The sequence below is a fragment of the Dictyostelium purpureum genome, assembly GCF_000190715.1.
Source record: "Dictyostelium purpureum unplaced genomic scaffold DICPUscaffold_25, whole genome shotgun sequence".
NCBI lineage: Eukaryota > Evosea > Eumycetozoa > Dictyosteliales > Dictyosteliaceae > Dictyostelium > Dictyostelium purpureum.
In genome coordinates, this window is record NW_003519362.1 from 1 (window position 1) to 20,146 (window position 20,146).

General features: G+C 25.3%; 7 protein-coding genes across 7 annotated transcripts; 2 read left to right on the forward strand and 5 right to left on the reverse strand.

Annotated features, from left to right (window-relative positions):
- DICPUDRAFT_96696 (uncharacterized protein) lies at positions 1-845 on the reverse strand. Its single transcript, XM_003284416.1, has 2 exons — positions 308-845; positions 1-212 (listed from the first exon to the last, which is right to left on the reverse strand). Exons 1-2 carry the CDS (start codon positions 680-682, stop codon positions 96-98), a joined length of 492 nt encoding a protein of 163 aa, XP_003284464.1. The 5' UTR covers positions 683-845; the 3' UTR covers positions 1-95.
- A 772-nt stretch (positions 846-1,617) lies between these two features.
- On the reverse strand, positions 1,618-4,637 carry DICPUDRAFT_148217 (uncharacterized protein; the record flags this gene model as incomplete). Its single annotated transcript, XM_003284417.1, has 3 exons — positions 1,618-3,552; positions 3,629-3,816; positions 3,848-4,637. The coding sequence occupies 3 exons, from the start codon at positions 4,635-4,637 to the stop codon at positions 1,618-1,620; spliced, it is 2,913 nt and encodes a 970-aa protein (XP_003284465.1).
- Positions 4,638-5,062: 425 nt separating this feature from the next.
- Positions 5,063-8,064, reverse strand: DICPUDRAFT_148218 (uncharacterized protein; the record flags this gene model as incomplete). The annotated part of the gene is made up of 2 exons (XM_003284418.1): positions 5,063-7,033; positions 7,117-8,064. The coding sequence occupies 2 exons, from the start codon at positions 8,062-8,064 to the stop codon at positions 5,063-5,065; spliced, it is 2,919 nt and encodes a 972-aa protein (XP_003284466.1).
- A 590-nt stretch (positions 8,065-8,654) lies between these two features.
- Positions 8,655-10,892, reverse strand: DICPUDRAFT_148219 (uncharacterized protein; the record flags this gene model as incomplete). The annotated part of the gene is made up of 2 exons (XM_003284419.1): positions 8,655-10,441; positions 10,526-10,892. The coding sequence occupies 2 exons, from the start codon at positions 10,890-10,892 to the stop codon at positions 8,655-8,657; spliced, it is 2,154 nt and encodes a 717-aa protein (XP_003284467.1).
- A 329-nt stretch (positions 10,893-11,221) lies between these two features.
- DICPUDRAFT_91311 (uncharacterized protein) lies at positions 11,222-12,644 on the reverse strand. The gene is made up of 5 exons (XM_003284420.1): positions 12,371-12,644; positions 12,169-12,287; positions 12,018-12,081; positions 11,725-11,938; positions 11,222-11,284 (listed from the first exon to the last, which is right to left on the reverse strand). Exons 1-5 carry the CDS (start codon positions 12,523-12,525, stop codon positions 11,270-11,272), a joined length of 567 nt encoding a protein of 188 aa, XP_003284468.1. The 5' UTR covers positions 12,526-12,644; the 3' UTR covers positions 11,222-11,269.
- A 658-nt stretch (positions 12,645-13,302) lies between these two features.
- Positions 13,303-16,426, forward strand: DICPUDRAFT_27692 (uncharacterized protein; the record flags this gene model as incomplete). Its single annotated transcript, XM_003284390.1, has 2 exons — positions 13,303-15,579; positions 15,830-16,426. The coding sequence occupies 2 exons, from the start codon at positions 13,303-13,305 to the stop codon at positions 16,424-16,426; spliced, it is 2,874 nt and encodes a 957-aa protein (XP_003284438.1).
- A 1,885-nt stretch (positions 16,427-18,311) lies between these two features.
- On the forward strand, positions 18,312-19,888 carry DICPUDRAFT_52946 (elongation factor 1 alpha). Its single transcript, XM_003284391.1, has 2 exons — positions 18,312-18,366; positions 18,447-19,888. Exon 2 carries the CDS (start codon positions 18,456-18,458, stop codon positions 19,797-19,799), a length of 1,344 nt encoding a protein of 447 aa, XP_003284439.1. The 5' UTR covers positions 18,312-18,366; positions 18,447-18,455; the 3' UTR covers positions 19,800-19,888.
- Positions 19,889-20,146: the final 258 nt, after the last annotated feature.

The following is a 20,146-nucleotide window of genomic DNA, read 5'->3' on the forward strand; positions in this document are numbered from 1 at the left end:
TTTCTATCTAAATTTAAAACACTGGAACTGGGGATTATACATTCTGATGCCAATAATTGCTTTTTAATTATTTTTAATTTAGCTTGGCCTTTATTTCAATAATTTATTTCCATTTCAATTTTGATTATATTATTGGGAGTGATTAATATTATTTGATTATTATCATCAAGTGTGAGGGAATTATCAATAAAAGGTAACATTTCATTATAAATCTATAAAAAATATATTTATTTTTTAAATTAATTTACTTGCTTTTTTTATGGGGAGTTGGGGTGTGGATTTGTTGTGTTTAATAAAATAAACTTACAAAAAAGGAATTTATATAGTTTAAATTTAAAGAATTAAAAACTGATATTTGAATGGAAGTATAATTTGTTTGAGTTGCTAAATAAAATATATTATTAACTTCATCAAAAAAACCACTACTCTTTTGATTTAAATAAAACAAACTTTTGAAATTTCTTTTTACTTCAATTTCCCTACTATTGACTTGCATTTTATATAGATTTCCTTCAAATGATGAAAATATAACATAATTATTTGAATTGGTTTTATAAATTATATTTCCCTTTGACTCAACGTCGTCATATTCATCAATTTTAATCAGCTCTTTTATAAGTTCGCATTTTATTAATTTTAATAATAAAAATCCTAATAATATTACCGTCAATATTTTTAACATTTTATATATTATTAAAAAGATAATTTATTAAATTTATTTATTTTTTTTATAAAATTATAAATAAAATATTTATTTTATTTATTTTATTTCTTTATCTATATTTATATTTTATATATATATAATTGTATTTTGTTAATGATTTATTTAAATATATTTAAATAAAGATATGCTATTTTTTCTTTTTTTTTTGTTATTCATACTTTTTAAAAAAACATTTAATAATTTTATATATTTGTTCTTATATTTTATTTTATTTTATTTAAAAAAATGATTTAAAAAAAAATTATCTTTTTTAATTATATTTTATTTAAGTTTGATAGAATCATTTTAAAAACAGTGGTGCTTAGATAAAAATACAAAAAATTATTTTTTAAATGATATAAAAAAAATAAAAATAAAAAAAAAATATTTAAACACAAAAGGGGTTTGATTAAATTATTTGTAGTTTGAATGATAACAACAACTATTTTAATAATTTTGATTGAAATATAAATTTATAAAAATAGAAAAAGAAATAAAAAAAAAGAATTTTTTTAAAAATATAAATTAATTTAATTTTAAAATATTAATTTTAAAATAAATATATCTAAATTGAAATGATGATTTTTAACTATATTGTTTTTTTTTTAAATTTTTTGTATTAATCATGATAATACTCAAAATATAAATTTGCTAAAGTATTTTTATCAATTGTTTTTAATTTTAAAAACCATGATATGATGGTTTTATAAAAATAAAAAAGTATGTTGTTATTAGTATTTAATAATATTAATAAATAAATAAATAATGTGATAAATTATTTCACCTAAATAATTTTATTTTATAAATTTTATTGTGATGATAATGATGATGATGATTATAGTATCATTATTTTATTTTTATTTTTATTATTACTGTTATTTATTATATTATATATTTTATTTAAATTACTTTTATTATTGTTGAGGTGGTTGTTGTCTTTGATTTAAAATTAACCTTTGTCTTCTTATAACCAAAAAACCAATAACAATTACAAAAAATATAATAATATAAGATTCAATGGTTTGAATTAAATCTTCATTTAAAATAAAGCTATCGATTAAATTTGATTTTGGTTTAATATCACTAATTTCTTGAACTATTTTTTGAGTATCTGCATTTAAAATTTGTTGTGTTGCTGTTGCGATGGGTGATGATGCTGTTGATGAAGAGATTGAGATATTTGGATTAATGAATGAATATAAATATAAATAAATAAAATGGAATAGTAAACCAATTAATGATAAATAAATTGGAATGTAACCATAGTATCCATCATAGCCTTGCTTATTATTTTCGGGTTTGATAGAGAGTGATAGATCGTAATAACGTTTAGCTAAAAATAGATCTTGTGGGACACCTTGACCAAATTGATAGAGATAACCAAGATTGAATAGTGCTTGTGGATGATTGAGATTAGCTGCGACTTGATAGCTGTTGGCTGCAGATTCTAAATTCTTTTCGATACCAATACCATAATAGAAATAGTCACCAATTTTAATGTAAGAGATTGCATTATGTTGCTCTGATGAATAGTAAAACAAACGGAATGCCTGTTGTGTCCAAAAATCGTCATTAAAAAGGTCGTTGATAAAAATGGTGGTTTTTTCGCTATCGTCTAAATGTGATTCCTGTTCTTCTATACGTTCAATCTCTTCATCAGATTTATAGTATTGCGAAAGTCCATAACGTTTGTCGTATAACCAAGCTGCATTAAACTGTGCCAATTCAATTCCCATTTCAGCTGCTTTTTCATTTAATAACAATGAAAGGTTTGTATTGCCCTCATCATAAAGATCTTGTGCTGATGTTATTAACATTGCCCATGGTCCTTTTTCTGCAACCTTTTTCAAATATTGAACTACAATTGGACATGATGATTCGTCATTCTCTAAATGAATCTTTGAAAAGTGGTAATAAGCTTGAACATCGCTACCTAATGCTACAGATTGTGAAAGATATTGTGATGCTTTAACTCTATCGATTGGTATACCTCCCAAACCATATGCATATATTTTACCTAATAAAGTAAGTGCCTCGGAAATTGGTGGTAACTTAACCTCACCCTCTTCATCTTGGACAATAACCTCTGTAATAACACCAGACAACAACTCTAATGCATTGCTTGTACTTTGCTCGACGCCATAGCCATAGAGATAAAGTTCGGCTAAACGATATCTAGCCTCTCTGTCACCTTCGTTCATAGCCTTGGTAAAGTATTGCACAGCAGTTTTATTATTTTGCTCAACACCATAGCCTTTATTGTACATGAAACCCAAACCAGAGTAACCTTCTGCTAAAGCCAAACCATATTCATCCTCTTCAATAGCTTGTTTAAAGTAATTGATAGCCATTCTAAAATCTTGATTCATAATAGTTCCCTCTAATGATAGTTTTGCCATTGTAATTAATGAACTTATATCACCCATTTCTGCTGAATATTTGAAAAACTCTAAAATATCACTTTCGTCAGATGAATATAACTCTGATTTCTTTTCATAGTCCTCTGATAATCTTTGGCTGTGAATTTGATATCCGAATCCTCTAAGCTCGTAGTCTGAAACAACTTTGGCTGCAACTTTTTCATATAGTATGGATGATTTCAAACAGTTCTTCTCTACTCCATGACCGTATAAATATCTATATGCCATAACCATTTGAGATACAATATTTCCTGATTTTGCTGAAAATGTATAATATAATGTTGCTTTAGCTTCGTCGATATATCCTAATTTACCTGTTGAATATATAAAACCTAATGCACGTTGGGAATCAGAGTTACCTAAACTAGCTGATTTTAAATACCATTTTTCTGATAATTCAAAGTCGATAATGCCATTATGTTCACCAATCTAAATAAAAAATATAAAAATTTGATTAATATATAATTTAAACAATTTTTTTTTATTTATAGAAAAAATGACTTACCTCATTCATTAAACCTAATAAGTACATTGCACGGTGATTTCCTCTTTCAGCAGACTCTTCAAATAGTCGGTATGCTTTCATTGGATTATGATTTGCATTAACTGATTTACCCAAAAATTCAAATATATCCCTATCATCGTTTTGATCGAAATTATATGACATTATAGAATTGCTGTATCTATGTGATACTGATGTTACCTTATTATATAAAAAAAAAACCTCTTAGTTTTTGACCTTCAATTAGTAAATCTCTACCTGGTAATTGATAATCTGGTACTGGCTTCTTTTCTTCATCGTCATTATTGCCAATACCAAACCCTAAACCATAATCTTCATTGTCACCAAACAAAAAGTCATCTTTACCGAAAAACATTTTACTTTTTGATTTTTGCTTTACGTTTGTTAAAAATTGTTGGTTCATTATATTTGAGTTAACTTTAATTTTTTCTTTTTCTTTTTGTTGCGGTTGTTGTTGTTGCTGTTGTTGAATTTGTTGAGCCTGTTGCTGAAATTGTTGTTGAATTTGTTGGACTTGTTGCACTCTCTGTTGTATTTTTAATTTTTCATTATCACCATTATCTTTAACGCCATTAGGTTCTTCATTACCAACCGATTGCTTTTCTAATGATGAAGTATCTCTATTATTCTTTTTGTTGTTATTATTATTATTATTATTATTATTTCCGATTTCACTTTCTACTAATCTTAAAAACAACTCGACAGTTTCTGGACTTAACTGCTCTAACGTTATTAATTTTTCATTTTCCTCAACAACATTATTTTCGTACATATCTATATAGTCGCTGGAATCATCATGATCATCATAATTATAATTATTATTCTTATTATTATTGTTATTATTATTATTATTATTATTATTATTGTTATTATTGTTATTATTATTGTTATTATTGTTATTATTATTATTATCTGTGGATTGAGTATTTATTAATAAAACATTTAATATACAAATCAATAATACTATAAATAGTATTGATTTTAGTTTCATTATTTAAATGAAATTGTTATTTTTATCGTTGTTTTTATTTAAATCTTTAATTTTATTTAAACTGTATCATATATATATTTATATATTTATTTTTTTTATTTATTTATTAAATTAAATTTTAAATGAACAAAAAAAAAAATTTTAAAAATTTAAAAAAAAAAAAATTAAAAAAAATAAAAAAAAATAAAAAAAAAAAATGGAAATGGTAATGCAACCATTAAAAAAAAATAAAAAAAAAATAAAAAAAAAAAAAGATAAAATTGATGATGTAATTTCATCTTTCGACACTTTGTTTATCGGTTGTAATTTTTTTAAATTTATTTACTATCTAAAAAAAGAAAATTTTTAATATACTTAAATTATTGGATTATTCGATTTTTCGATTATTAATTATTATATGTAACATTTTTATTATATATTTTATATTAGTTAATTATATTGTTTTGTTGTGGAGGTTGTGGATGTGGTTGGTGTTGTGGTTGTGGATGTGGTTGGTGTTGTGGTTGTGGATGTGGTCGTGGTTGTGGTCGTGGTCGATTTAAATTGTTTTCTACTCTTTGTTGATTTAAAATTATTCTTTGTCTTCTGATTACTAAATAACCTATAATAATTATAAAAATTAAAATTGAATAAGACTCAATAGTTTTTATAAACTCCTCGTTGAAGGCAAAGTGTGGTGTATAGTTATCATTAATAGGATTATAGTTGTTATTGTTATTGTTGTTGTTTGATGATGATGGTGGTGGTTTTGAGGGTGTTGGTATTGATATATCACTATTTGTGGTATTTATTTTATAAGTTGGATCAAAGATTGATAAAATGAAACAATAGACATAATGGAAAAATAAACCTATTAATGATATGTAAATTGGGAAGTAACCTTTTGGTTGAAAGGATAATGATAAATCATAATAACGTTTAGCTAAAAAGAAATCTTGTGGTACACCTTCGCCATATTGGTACAAGTAACCAAGATTGTAAAGAGCCATTGCTTGATTGGAATTAGCTGCTACTTTATAACTTTCAGCTGCTGATTCAAAGCTTTTTTCGACACCAATACCATAGTAGAAGAAATCACCAATTTTGATATGTGAGAGTGGGTTTTGTTGTTCTGATGAGTAGTAATAATTTTTAAATGATTGCTGATTCCAAAACTCCTGTGTAAAATTTTCATTAATTGGTACTTTGCCTTCGCTATTGCTACTACTAGAGCCTTCACTATCTTGACTATTGTCATCACTAGTGGTGCCATCAACATAATAATTTGATAAACCATAACCTTTATTATACATCCATGCTGAATTAAATTGAGCAATTTCAATACCCATTTCAGATGCTTTTTCACTTAGTAATAAAGAACGCTCATAGTCATCCTCTTCAAATAACTCTTGAGCCTTGCTTAATATTATTGCCCATGGACCTTTTTCTGCTACTTTTTTAAAGTATAATGTTGCCATACTACATGATGACTCATCATTTTCAATGTGGAGTTTAGCCAAATGATATAGTGATGAAATTTCGCCAACAGTAATGGCTTTACTAAAGAATATTGATGCCTTTGGTTTATCTATAACTACACCACCTAAACCATAAGCATATGCTTTACCTAAATTTAAATTTGCAGAGGCATGATATATGGGTATCTCTGGTTTACGTTCATTTTTGGTTTCTGATACCTCCATAAACAACTCCAAAGCCTTGGCTGTATTTTGCTTGACTCCTCCAAAACCAAATAAATAAAACTCTGCTAAATTTGATTTGGCATCCCTATCTTTTAATTCTGCACCCTTTAAATAATATTCATATGCAGTACGGTTGTTTTGTTCAACGCCATAGCCCATATTATACATAAAACCCAAACCAGTGAAACCTGCTGGAATTCCCATTTCGACGGCTCTCTTGTAATACTCGAAAGCTTGTTGAAAATCTTGGTTAACCAAACTACCCTCCAAATACAATTGGCCCATTGTATGTGGTTCATCTGATGAATATTTCAAATAGTCAATAATATCATTTTCATCCTGGTAACCATGTGTCTTTTTTCTTTCATCCGAAAATCTTTGGCTTTGAATTTGATACCCGAATCCTCTAAGCTCGTAATCTGATGATACTCTAGCTGCTACTTTTTCATACAATACTGATGCTTTTTTGCAGTTCTTCTCTACTCCATGACCGTATAAATATCTATATGCCATAACCATTTGAGCTACAATATTTCCTGATTTTGCTGAAAATGTATAATATAATATTGCTTTAGCTTCGTCAATATATCCTAATTTACCTGTTGAATATATAAAACCTAATGCACGTTGGGAATCAGAGTTACCTAAACTAGCTGATTTTAAATACCATTCTTCTGCTTTTGAAAAATTCATAATACCATCTACTTCACCGATCTAAATAAAAAATTCAATAAAAATTTAATATTTTAATAATTAATTATTAAAAAAAATTCTATTTTAATTATTTATCTACATACCTCTTCCATTTGACCTAATAGATACATTGCACGATGATTGTTAAATTCATTTGCTGCTTTTTCTAATAACTCGTATGCTTTTTTTGGATCCAATGGTGTTGCTTTTGATTGACCTTTAAACTCAAACAAATCTCTTTCTTCACCCAAATCATAGCTGTGTGCCATAATTGAATTTTTAAATAGATTCTGTAATTTATTACTTCTATCAAATAACAAATAACCTCTATATTTCTGACCCTCAACTAATAAATCTCTACCTGGTAAATCTCTATCCATCACTATTGAGTTGACACCACTACCACCACCACCAATATTAAATACATCAAATAAATAATCGTATTCATCTTTCTCACTAAATAAACTTTCTGATTTTTGTTGTTTAATTGGCTGGTTTACCGGAGTCGATGCTGAACCACCAGATGTTGGTGCTGAAACTATTTTTATTTGTCTATTTTCATCAAATACTATTTCCTTTTCTTCTATTATTCTGAATTGATCAATATTGAAATCTTTAAAACTAATTTCTTTATTATTGTTATTATTATTATTATTATCTTTTAAATTTTCGCTATCACTGCTATCACTAATAGTATTTTCTTCTTTATTTGATGATGGTTTATTATCACTAGCTTTTTTAAGTTCTTTTACAAAATCTAATATTTCTTTATTAAATACAATCCCATTAGCACCATTACCTTCTTTATTATTATTATTGTTTTTATTGTTGTTATTATTATTATTGTTGTTGCTATTGATATTATCGTTATTGTTGCTATTTGTATTAGTATCTTTATTTATATTTTCTTTTATTTTATTTTCATTATTATTTTGGTTTTTATTTTTATTATTATTTTTATTATTTATGTCTTTAGTACTTATACATTGTGTTATAAAACAACTTATTAAAATGATTACAATTAAAAAAAATGTTATTTTTTTAATCTTCATTTTGAATGTTTATTGTTTTATTTATTTTTTAATAAAGTGAAAAAAAAAAATTTTCTTTTTTATTTTTTTAATAAAAATAAATTTTTTTAAAATTTTAATTTTTTAATTTTTTTTTAGTGCTAAAAATGAGAGGGGGTGATGCGTCATAGAATTTTGATTACAATACTAAAGTTATACAAGAATTATCTTGGAAATGAAATAATAAATAAACCAATGTTATAAATGATAAAACTATATTAAAAAACTAATTTTAATTTTAAAACCAAATAATTTTTTTTTTTTTCAAATAAAATAAAACTTTATTTTTAATTTAATATTAATATTACTATTTTATTTGATGATTTATGATTTATGATTTATGATTTATGATTTATAATTTATAATTTAAATATATTATTGATTTGACTATTATACTAATACAACAAGAAAGTTTTAATTTGATTTTTATTTTTTCTTTTTTTTTTTTCTTTTTTTTTTTTGATTGATTTTATTATTATTAAAAGATTATTATTAAATATTGAAATGAATGATAATTATATAAAGAAACATATTGACCAAATTTTTATACATTTAGTGTTTTGATTGGTTAACTATTTGCCAGTGTTAACTGAGCCTGGAGCTTTTTTTAATTTAACTGCTGCTAAATCGATACCCTCTGGAATCATGACTGGTACACCGCCACTTGGTGGTGGTCTTGGAGCAGCCTTTTTTAATTTTACGGAGGATGGGTCAAATCCACCCATACCCATTGGCATCATTGGAACACCACCAAATTTATTTGGTGAAACAGATGGTTTTGGTGCATTATTTGAGACTGATGATGTTGATTGTTCATCTTCATCGTTTGATTTTGAATATGAAATAACTTCTTTGATTGCTGGATGCTCTGAAAGTCTTTTAGTTGGTTTCTTACGACCCTTTTGACCTGGTCTTTCTAATGTTAAATGTTGTAATTTTTTATGACTTGCTTTATTACCGTCTTCTTGTTGATCTCTCTTTCTTTTTATTTCTTTTTCTTGCTTTTCTGCTTTTTCTTTTTCAATACGTTCTTTTTCAGCTTTTTCTTTAGCTTCCTTTTGTAATCTTTCTTTTTCAATACGTTCTTTTTCTTCTTTTTCTTTTTGTGCTTTTTCTCTTTCAAGTTTTTCTTTTTCAACACGTTCCTTTTCTTGCTTTTCTTTTTCTAATCTTTCTTTTTCCAAACGTTCTTTTTCGAGTTTTTCTTTGGCTTCTTTTTCAAGACGTTCTTTTTCAAGTCTTTCCTTTTCTGCTTTTTCTTTGGCCTCTTTTTCAAGACGTTCTTTTTCGAGTTTTTCTTTTTCGAGTTTTTCCCTTTCAAGACGTTCCTTTTCAAGTCTTTCCTTTTCTGCTTTTTCTTTGGCCTCTTTTTCTAATCTTTCTTTTTCTAAACGCTCTTTTTCAAGTCTTTGTTTTTCAATACGTTCTTTTTCAAGTCTTTCTTTTTCCAAACGCTCTTTTTCAAGTCTTTCCTTTTCGATACGTTCTTTTTCTTGCTTTTCCTTTTCGATACGTTCTTTTTCTGCTTTTTCTTTGGCCTCTTTTTCTAATCTTTCCTTTTCTAATCTTTGTTTTTCAAGTTTTTCCTTTTCAATACGTTCTTTTTCTGCTTTTTCTTTTTCAAGTCTTTCTTTTTCAAGCTTTTCCTTTTCTGCTTTTTCTTTGGCCTCTTTTTGTAATCTTTCTTTTTCGAGACGTTCTTTTTCTAATCTTTCCTTTTCTAATCTTTCTTTTTCAAGTCTTTCCTTCTCAATACGTTCTTTTTCTTGTTTTTCTTTGGCCTCTTTTTCTTGTTTTTCCTTTTCGATACGTTCTTTTTCTGCTTTTTCTTTGGCCTCTTTTTCTAATCTTTGTTTTTCAAGTCTTTCCTTTTCAATACGATCTTTTTCTTGTTTTTCTTTAGCCTCTTTTTCTAATCTTTCCTTTTCTAATCTTTGTTTTTCAAGTCTTTCCTTTTCAATACGTTCCTTTTCTGCCTTTTCTTTGGCCTCTTTCTCTGATCTTTCCTTTTCGAGACGCTCTTTTTCTAATTTTTCTTTTTCAAGACGGTCCTTTTCTGCTTTTTCTTTGGCCTCTTTTTGTGCTTTTTCTTTTTCGAGACGGTCCTTTTCTGCTTTTTCCTTTTCGAGACGTTCTTTTTCAAGTCTTTCTTTTTCAAGACGGTCCTTTTCTGCTTTTTCCTTAATTTCCTTTTGTTGTTTTTCTGCCAATTCTTTTTCCAATCGTTCTTTTTCAATACGTTCCTTTTCTAGCTTTTCATTTTCCATTAGAGTTGTAGTGGCATCATTTAAATTTTCAAATGACATTTTTCTTTTAATATTTGGGTATGAATTTAAATCGATATCAAAATAATCGTTATCTAAATAATATATTAAAAAATAATTTTTTAATATTTTGATTTTTAAATAAATAAATAAATAAATTAAAAAAATGCAATACATACCACCATATTTAACTTTAACTTCATCTAATCTTTGAAGTTTAATTCCAGCTTGGGTATAATAAACTCTATTGATTTCCATTTCAATTAAGTAGAATAATACAATTCCAGTCATAAAAATTTGAACAGAATCCTCTTCGGAATAAGTTAAAAGCAATGGCTCTTCTTTTAATTTATCTGGATTACCCAATAATTCTTTTTCTCTTTGAATTCTCTTTGGATCATTTTTAGGAACCATGCTTAATGGATAAAAAGATGCCTCTTTTTTAAATTGTGGTGGTGCACTTGGTTGGCCTGTTTGCTGGGCCTGTTGTTGTTGCTCAGTTGGTACACCATAATACCATGATACTAAAGAGTCAAAAAGTCCCATTTTTTATAATTTGTTGGTTGATGTTTATTAATTTCAATGTGAATTAATTTAAAAAAGGTAGTTGTAGTGCTGTAATAAAAAGGAAAAAGAATAATTATTACTTTTGTAAAAATAATTAAATGAATAAAAAATAAATAATGATATGTTTATAAATATTTCGATGAATTATAAAAAAATTATTATAATAAGTGTTATCTTTTTGTATTTATAAGAAAATACTGTTAATAATGTGAATGGATATTGTTATTGTAAAAAAAATAATTAAGTCCTTGGAAAAAAAAAAATAATAATAATAATTAAGTTTTAGAAAAAAAAAAAAAAAAAAAAATATTTATAAATTTAAATTATTATTTTGGAATTATTTTTTTTATTTTTTTTTATATGGGTTTGATCTTTATGTGAAAAAAAGGTTTGAAATATTATAAAAAAATTAAAATAAAAATAGAGATCGTGCGAAAAAATAAAAAAAAAATAAATAAAATAATTAAATAAATAAAAATTAATTAAAATTAATTTTTAAAAAAAATAAAAAAAATATTTTTCAAATAATTTTAAAAAAAAAAAAAGAAATTAGTTATTTGATTTTAGATAAATAATAAATTTTAAAAAAAAAAAAAATTTTAGGAGGCATCTGTGTGGTTTTTTTTTTTGTTTGATTGATGACCTGTTAGATTGATTTTTTTTTAAGGGGTGCATTTTTGTAAAAAAAAAAATCACACACCACACAAATAAAAAACCACATGTATGCCTCCTAAAATTGAAGAACCCACACACCACGCCTCTCCAAGCAAAAAATTTTTGAAATATAATAAAATTAAAGTAAAATACATACCTTAAAATGAAGACCAATGAGCGAGAATACTAAACATTTTAAATCTTGAATTAAATAAAACATAACCTTTAAACCTTCTGGATCTTTACTTTTTTCGACATCCATCAACGAACCAATTTTAGTAGTAGTAAATGAAATATGTTCGTTCTTTAAAACAATTTCAAGCTCTTGTTTACCAACAATATCTGGTTCTGGCCAATCTTTATCATCTTCCCTATATTATATTAAAGTAATTAATGTATATTAATAAGATGATGTGTGGTGTGACTATAAAATTTTCAAATTAAACATACTGCATAATTCCTGAATCTAAAATAATCTTTTTAATTTCTGCAAGAACGCTGTCACTAACACAAACTATAAATAGTGTAGAAAAGTGAATATTAATATAAATGAAATGAATAAAGTTGTAAATATTGTTATTATTAAACACTTTATCCTTACCTTCTTTTCTAATTAAATTTTCACTTTTATAATGTGAATTATTTGCGTATCTTAATTTATTACCTGATCTAAATTCAAACTCTAAAAATTCATGGCCATATTTACCTTTGTGACCAACGCTATAATAAATGATGAGTTTAATTTGTGTTAGGAGTATAAAACGACGATAGTTGTCAACTTTATATATTATATTTATACATACTAATATCTTAAATAAAATTCATCTTTTTCTTTTTGAGTTTCAGATTTTAAAATCTCTTGGGTAGTTATTTTTGAAGTTGCAGATGTTGGATTGTTATTGGTATTTTCAGAGTTTATCTCTGACATTTCAGATTCTGTTGCATTTACATCTGACATTTTTATTGTAATTTATAATTTAGGATCCTATTGATGTGTATATTCTTTCTACCCAACTATAGTAACAATCTAATTTAAATCCAATTGTGAAAATAAATAAATAAATGATCTATTATACAACGAAAATGTAATTTAAAATAAAAAAAGTAAAAAATTTAAAAATAATTTAAAAAAAAAAAAAATAAAAAATAAAAATAATTAAAAAAAAAAAAAAAAAAATTAAAAAAATTAAAAAAAAAATAAAAAAAAAATTTTTATTAATTTTTTTTATATTTCCACACACATTCCAACATATCCAAATAAATAAAAAAATTATAATATTTCTTTTTTTATTTTTTTTTTATTAATTCATTATTAAATTATAATTTATAAATATTGTAAAATAGCACACTCTTTAAAAAATTATAAAACTGTATTAAAAAATCCACATTATTCTAATCTTTGTTTTATAATAACTCACAAATTTTAAATAAAAAAAAAAAAAAAAGAAATTTAAATAAAAATTTAAATAAAAAAAAAAAAAAACATAAAAATATCTCTCTATCGTTTTTTTTTTTTAAACATAAATATAGCACTTTAATAATCAAAATAAAAGAATAATCAAATAAAATTATAGAATAATAAATAAGTAATTATAAATATAATAATAATATTTTTACCTTGCAACAAAATAATATATATAAAGTTTATTAAAGATATGTGTCCCATTTAATATTTTAACAATATTACAACATACACATACTGAAAACATATATAAAAGAATCGTATATTAATATAATGAATATCAATAACACAATTAATATCAATAAAAATAATAAAGAGGAGCAAGGAGAAGGAAATAACATTGTTCTTGTTGATAATCATATTATAGTAGAAGAAGATGACAGTTTAAACAATAACCCAGATATTGAATTTTTAAAAAAATATGATAATAATGATTTAAAGCATGCGATTAAATCATTAACTGGTGTAGTGGTTAGTGATGATTTTATATCGATTTTACAAAAACAAATTGCAAGCAATGGAAATTCAGAGATTGACTTTGAAGAGTTTAGAGAAGCGTTTTCACAAATCGCAAAATCACTATTACCAAACTATAGCGACTTTTCATCCACTGGTAATAATAGTGCAGGATTTATAATCGGTGAAGATAATGGAGACAATATAAATAACTATGGAAGTAATGATAAATCTAGACAATCAAATCCTCCATCACCTCCACCCACACCGCAAAGATCACGCTCCAACTCATACTCTTCATCATCACAACTATCCGACCTCCCATCACCACCCAACTCACCCAGAAACTCTGATTCTGGTTCATCCTCACCCTTTTCATTTTCACCACTTTCATCATCACCTCCAAAATATATTTACTCGAATAATGGTAGTGGCTCACCAAATAATGGATCACCTCCAAAATACTATACCTCCACTGTTGGTATTTATAATAAACCGCCACCCATGTCACCCAGAAGAGTACCAACCTCCTCAGCAAATAGACCACGTTCGTCATCTGTAAGAAATACCTCATCCACAACCTCATCCTCTTCTTTCAATATATATAATACTGGTACCAAGAATAACAATGGTGTTGAGCCAATTAACGATGATCAACATATAATGTTATTAAGTAATCAAGTAATAAGTAACAGTACCTTCAACTCACCAAATGATAAATATAAAAACAAACCTCAAAAACCAATGAATAATAATAGTAATATTAACAATAGTGGTCATTATCCCCATGCATTACCGCCATACTATAGCCATACCCAAAATCATCATGGTCACAATCATCATCACACTCACCATCATACCCATAATAATAATTTACAATCAAATCAACTATTTAAATCATTGCTATCAGTTGGTGATGAAAATCCTTCAGATAATAAAAAACTAAAGAAAAACAATAGCAACTCCTCAAAGAAGCAGCAAGCAAGCTCACCCAAAGGCTCACCCAATACATCGGATAATGAAGATGATAATGATAACCAATTTCATATGGAAATCGATTGGGAAAAACAACTTTTAAATAATAATAAAAAACCCAATAACAACATAAAAAAATATACATATAAAATCAATCATGATGAAGATGATACAGATAATGATAGCACCTTCAGTCACTATAGTAATAATAGTAGTAATTTTAGTAGTAATAATAATAGTAGCTTTTATTCCAAAAAGAATAAAAGAAATGTAAATATACAAGAAGAAATACCCTGGGCAACCGAAGAATTTTATTATGATCCAATGTTAACCAATTTAGATGACTTGCACCAAATCATAGCAATATTAAAAGAGAAATATACACTATATTCAGGAAAATCACAAGAATTGGAAAAACGTGTACAAACAGCAATCAAAGCAAATAACAGACTAGAGGATGATATCGATGACATTAAAAAGGATTGTATAACGCTCTCGCTGTCAAATCAAGCATTAAAAAAGAACAACCAGCTTTTAGAGGCAACTATAGAATACCACTCCAACAGTACAGCACAAATAAAAATGAACTATTTCAATTTAGAAAAAGAGAATCAGTTACTAAAGAAAAGATTACAATTTTTTGAAGATATCACCGAAAAGAACCAAAAACTATTAGAGACCACACAAAAAGATCTGGAGCTTAAGGACCAAAAATACCATTCCGAATTGGAACATCTAAACACTCAATATATCTCCACCATACAAAATGTCAGAAAAGAGTATCAATTAGAATTTGAAAATGAATATCGAAAAAACAAAGAACTACTCTCTCACAGTGACAAAAAGAAAATGCAAATAGAGCTTGAAAACAGTACACTACGTCAACTATTACAACAATCTAACGAGAAAATTGAATCACTCGAAAATCTATATGAAGAGAAATTAAAGCAGTATCAAATCCACGAAGAAGAGAAACAAAGTCAATCTATATCTCAAGAAATACTCACCACCGAAAATCTAAAACTTATAGAGAAAATTAAAAAGAGTGAATTGAAGAAAACTCGTGATGTAAAGAATGAACTTAAAAGAACCGAGGAAGAACGTAACCACCATAAAATAGTAATGCAATTTTTGAATGATTTTCAATCATCCTTGGGAAATTTAAATAAAAAGAAATAAAATAAAAACAAAGTAAATAAAAAATAAAAAAGTTATTTAGTTTTTAAATATATAATTTTATATTTATAAATAGAAAAAATTAGAAAAAAAAAAAAAAAAAGATTCTTTGTTTTAATTTTAATTTTATTATATACAATTTTATTCTATTTCAATAAATATATGATAATATCTATAATAGTGCTATTATCAGGATGACCATCTATATTACAATCTATATTATTATTATTTATTATTATTTATTATTATTTATTATTATTATTATTTAACTTTTTGTTTCTTTTTAGATGATTCTTTATTGTCTTCTTCTAAAATACTTGATTGCTTTTCTTTATTTGTCGATTCTTTTAATGAATCTTTAGTTGATGATTCTTTTAAATCTTTAGATAAATCTTTTGCTATTGCTGTATTGGTTGTATCTGCTGCTTTTGTAGCTGATGTAGTTGTAGTAGTTGTGGTTGTAGTTGTAGTTGGTAAAGCAGTTGTTGGATTGTTTAATAAATTTGCGTTTGCTTGGTTCTCTTCGACCTCTTGTGGTGGAATATTTTCGGCAAAATACTCTGGCTTTCTAATGTTGATGCCATATTCTCTTAATGCCTGTGATAAATCATCCAATGTCAATACTAATGCTTTATCTTTTCTAGTTTTTTCTCTTGATGTTCCTTGTAATCTAATCTTGCAAAATTGCAAACTGTCATTTGTAACATCTGATATAAATTTTTGTGTTGCTAGTGAAATTAATCTTTTAATTTTGATATCTGAACATGAAAATCCAGTTTTATTTAAATAATATGATACTACCTCATCCGGTATCTAAAAATTAATAAAATAAAATTAATTAATAATTAATAATTTATAATGACTATATTAAAAATAATTAAAAAAAAAAGATTATAAAAGTAATATGATTATAAATAAATACTACTATAACTATAACTATTTTTAAAAATGATTATGATTATAGTATTATTATTATTATATTTAATCTGATAATAAATATATATCAAAAAATATGAAAATGTAAAAAAAATGTGAAAATTTTCAAATCTATTTTATGTGATTTTTACTGTTGGAACATAATCTTCCATTGAATTTATAAACTCTTCATAATCAATTGGTTCGTTATCCATTTTAATTTAATATTATTAATTATAAAACAATTTAAAAAAAACAAATAAAATGAAATGAAAAATTTAAAAAAAAAAAAATTAAAAAATAAAAAAAAAATTTTAAAATTTTTTTTTTATTTTTTAATTTTTTTTTAAATTTTTCATAATAATTATTATGATAGTTTTCATATGGGCGCTATTGATCTCATATGGAAAAAAAAAAAAATTTCATCGCCAGCGATTATATCCGTTTGATTTTTGTAAAAAAAAATTAAATCAAAACACAAATATAAAAATGTAAAAATGATAATTTTTATCTAAATAAATAAATAAATAAATAAATAATAATAAAAAATAAAATTTATTTAAATTTTATTGAATATCGGTTTTTTATTTTATTTTATTTTATTGTTTTTTATTTTAAATTTTATTTTATTGTTAAAATAAAAAAAATAAAAATTAAAAAATAAAAATGAACACGGTGCATAACTGATCTGATTATGGTTTGAGAAAATAATCATATTCATACGAAACCAATTTACATTTGTAACTGAAATAAAAAAATCTAAATATATTTCTTTTTAAATTATAATAATTTTACTTATAATTATAAAATAAATAAATAATATTATTTTATTCTCATGAGAAAAAAAAAATATATATGTATTTTTACAAACTAAAAATATATATATTGAAGAAATTAAATTTTAATTCCAATTTAATTTAATATTGAAATTAATAAATATTAAAATGAATATCTGTGTTTGTTTAAGAAAGATTAAAAAAAATTAAAAAATACGCACATAGTGCTGTTCAATAATTATATATTTTATAATTTTTATTAATTATTATAATATTATATTATGTTATGCTTGTAATAATTTTATTAATAAAATAATAAAAATATAAAAGAAACTTTTGGGAAAATTAAAAGAGATACAGATAATTAATTATTGTTACGGTTTTAATTTTAATTATTTTTTCTCAAAATCTAAATTATTTTTATTTTTTTTCTAAAAACGTTGTAGATATCGAGTTTTTAAAAATTTTACATAATTTTTGTGTAAAACCTTGTTAAATGTCTTTGTAAAAAACCGGCGAGTTATGCGTAATTTTTTTTTTTTTTTTTTTTTTTTTTTTAAAAATTTTAAATTTTTTTTTCGAAAACTTGAGGCCTGTGGGTATAAATATTTTTCTGAGAGCGTTTTTTTTTTATTGTTAATTCACATTCAACAGTAAAAGTATGTAGTAAAAAAAAAATATATCATATAAAAAAATTACTATGTTGAAATATATTTATATATACACGCTCGATTAAAAATAAATAATTATTTTACAACCACACACACAAACACACAAAAGGAAATTAAAATAAATAAAAAAATAACAAAGCCAATAATAGCATTATATACACAATTTAAATAAAATAAAAATAAAATAAAAAAATAATATTCACATTCGCATAAAAATAACCGAAAATAATTAATATAATAAAAATAATTTTAAAAAAATAATAACAAAAAAAATTATAAATTTTTTATTTTTTATTTTGTTGTTCATTATTCAATTTAATAATTTATAATAAATATATATATATACACATATAATTGAATTTTACATAGTAAATTTTTATATGATAAAACTAAAATTTTTTTTTTGAAAAAAATAAATACTAATATATTATTTTTTTAATTATTTTAGTAAGTTACAATGGGTAAAGAAAAAACTCACATTAATATTGTCGTTATTGGTCACGTCGATGCTGGTAAATCAACCACCACCGGTCATTTAATCTACAAATGTGGTGGTATTGATAAACGTGTCATTGAAAAATACGAAAAAGAAGCTGCTGAAATGGGTAAACAATCCTTCAAATACGCTTGGGTTATGGATAAATTAAAAGCCGAAAGAGAAAGAGGTATTACCATCGATATTGCTCTCTGGAAATTCGAAACCAACAAATACTACTTCACCATTATTGATGCCCCAGGTCACAGAGATTTCATCAAGAATATGATTACTGGTACCTCCCAAGCTGATTGTGCTGTTTTAGTCATTGCCTCCCCAACTGGTGAATTCGAAGCTGGTATTGCCAAAAACGGTCAAACTCGTGAACACGCTCTTCTTGCTTACACCTTAGGTGTCAAACAAATGATCGTTGCTATCAACAAGATGGATGAAAAATCAACCAACTACAGCAAAGCCCGTTATGATGAAATCGTCAAAGAAACCTCATCTTTCATCAAGAAAATCGGTTACAACCCAGAAAAAGTTTCATTCGTCCCAATCTCAGGTTGGAATGGTGATAACATGTTAGAAAGATCAACCAACATGCCATGGTACACTGGTCCAACTTTACTCGAAGCCTTAGATGCCATCGTTGAACCAAAACGTCCAGTCGAAAAACCATTACGTATTCCATTACAAGATGTCTACAAGATTGGTGGTATCGGTACTGTCCCAGTCGGTCGTGTCGAAACTGGTATCATTAAACCAGGTATGGTCGTCACCTTCGCCCCAGCTGGTCTCTCAACTGAAGTCAAATCAGTCGAAATGCATCACGAACAATTACCATCTGCCCAACCAGGTGACAATGTCGGTTTCAACGTTAAAAACGTTTCAGTCAAAGATATTAAAAGAGGTATGGTTGCTGGTGACTCAAAGAACGATCCACCACAAGAAACTGAAAAATTCCTTGCCCAAGTTATCGTCCTCAATCACCCAGGTCAAATCCATGCTGGTTACAGTCCAGTCTTAGATTGTCACACCGCCCACATTGCCTGTAAATTCTCAGAAATCGTCGACAAAGTCGATCGTCGTACTGGTGCTGTCGTTGCCAAAGAAGGTAATCAACCAGTCGTCCTCAAGAACGGTGATGCTGCTATGGTCGAATTAACCCCATCAAGACCAATGTGTGTTGAATCATTCACTGAATACCCACCACTCGGTCGTTTCGCCGTCCGTGATATGAGACAAACCGTCGCTGTTGGTGTCATCAAAGGTGTTACCAAGAAAGCCCCAGGTAAAGGTGCTGCCGCCTCCAAAAAGAAATAAATAAATTAATCTTTTTGCTATATTATAAATTAAATTAATTTTAAAAAAAGAAACTAAAAATTTTTATTGTCTTTATTATTTTTTTTTATATTTTTATTATTTTCGATTAATATTTAAATTTTTTATTTTTTTCTATCCCAATTTATATATCCTTTTATTATAGTTTATTAATATATAATAGTTCCCAACACGGAATAATTTCTTTTATTTTTTTATTTGTTTTTTTTTTTTTTAGATTTAAAGATTGGTTATAGATTGAGTTTTGTTTTGTAAAACACTTCTTTTAGTGTATTTGTATTTTTAAATTTTATAAACATCAAACTTTATTTATTTTTTTTTTAAATATT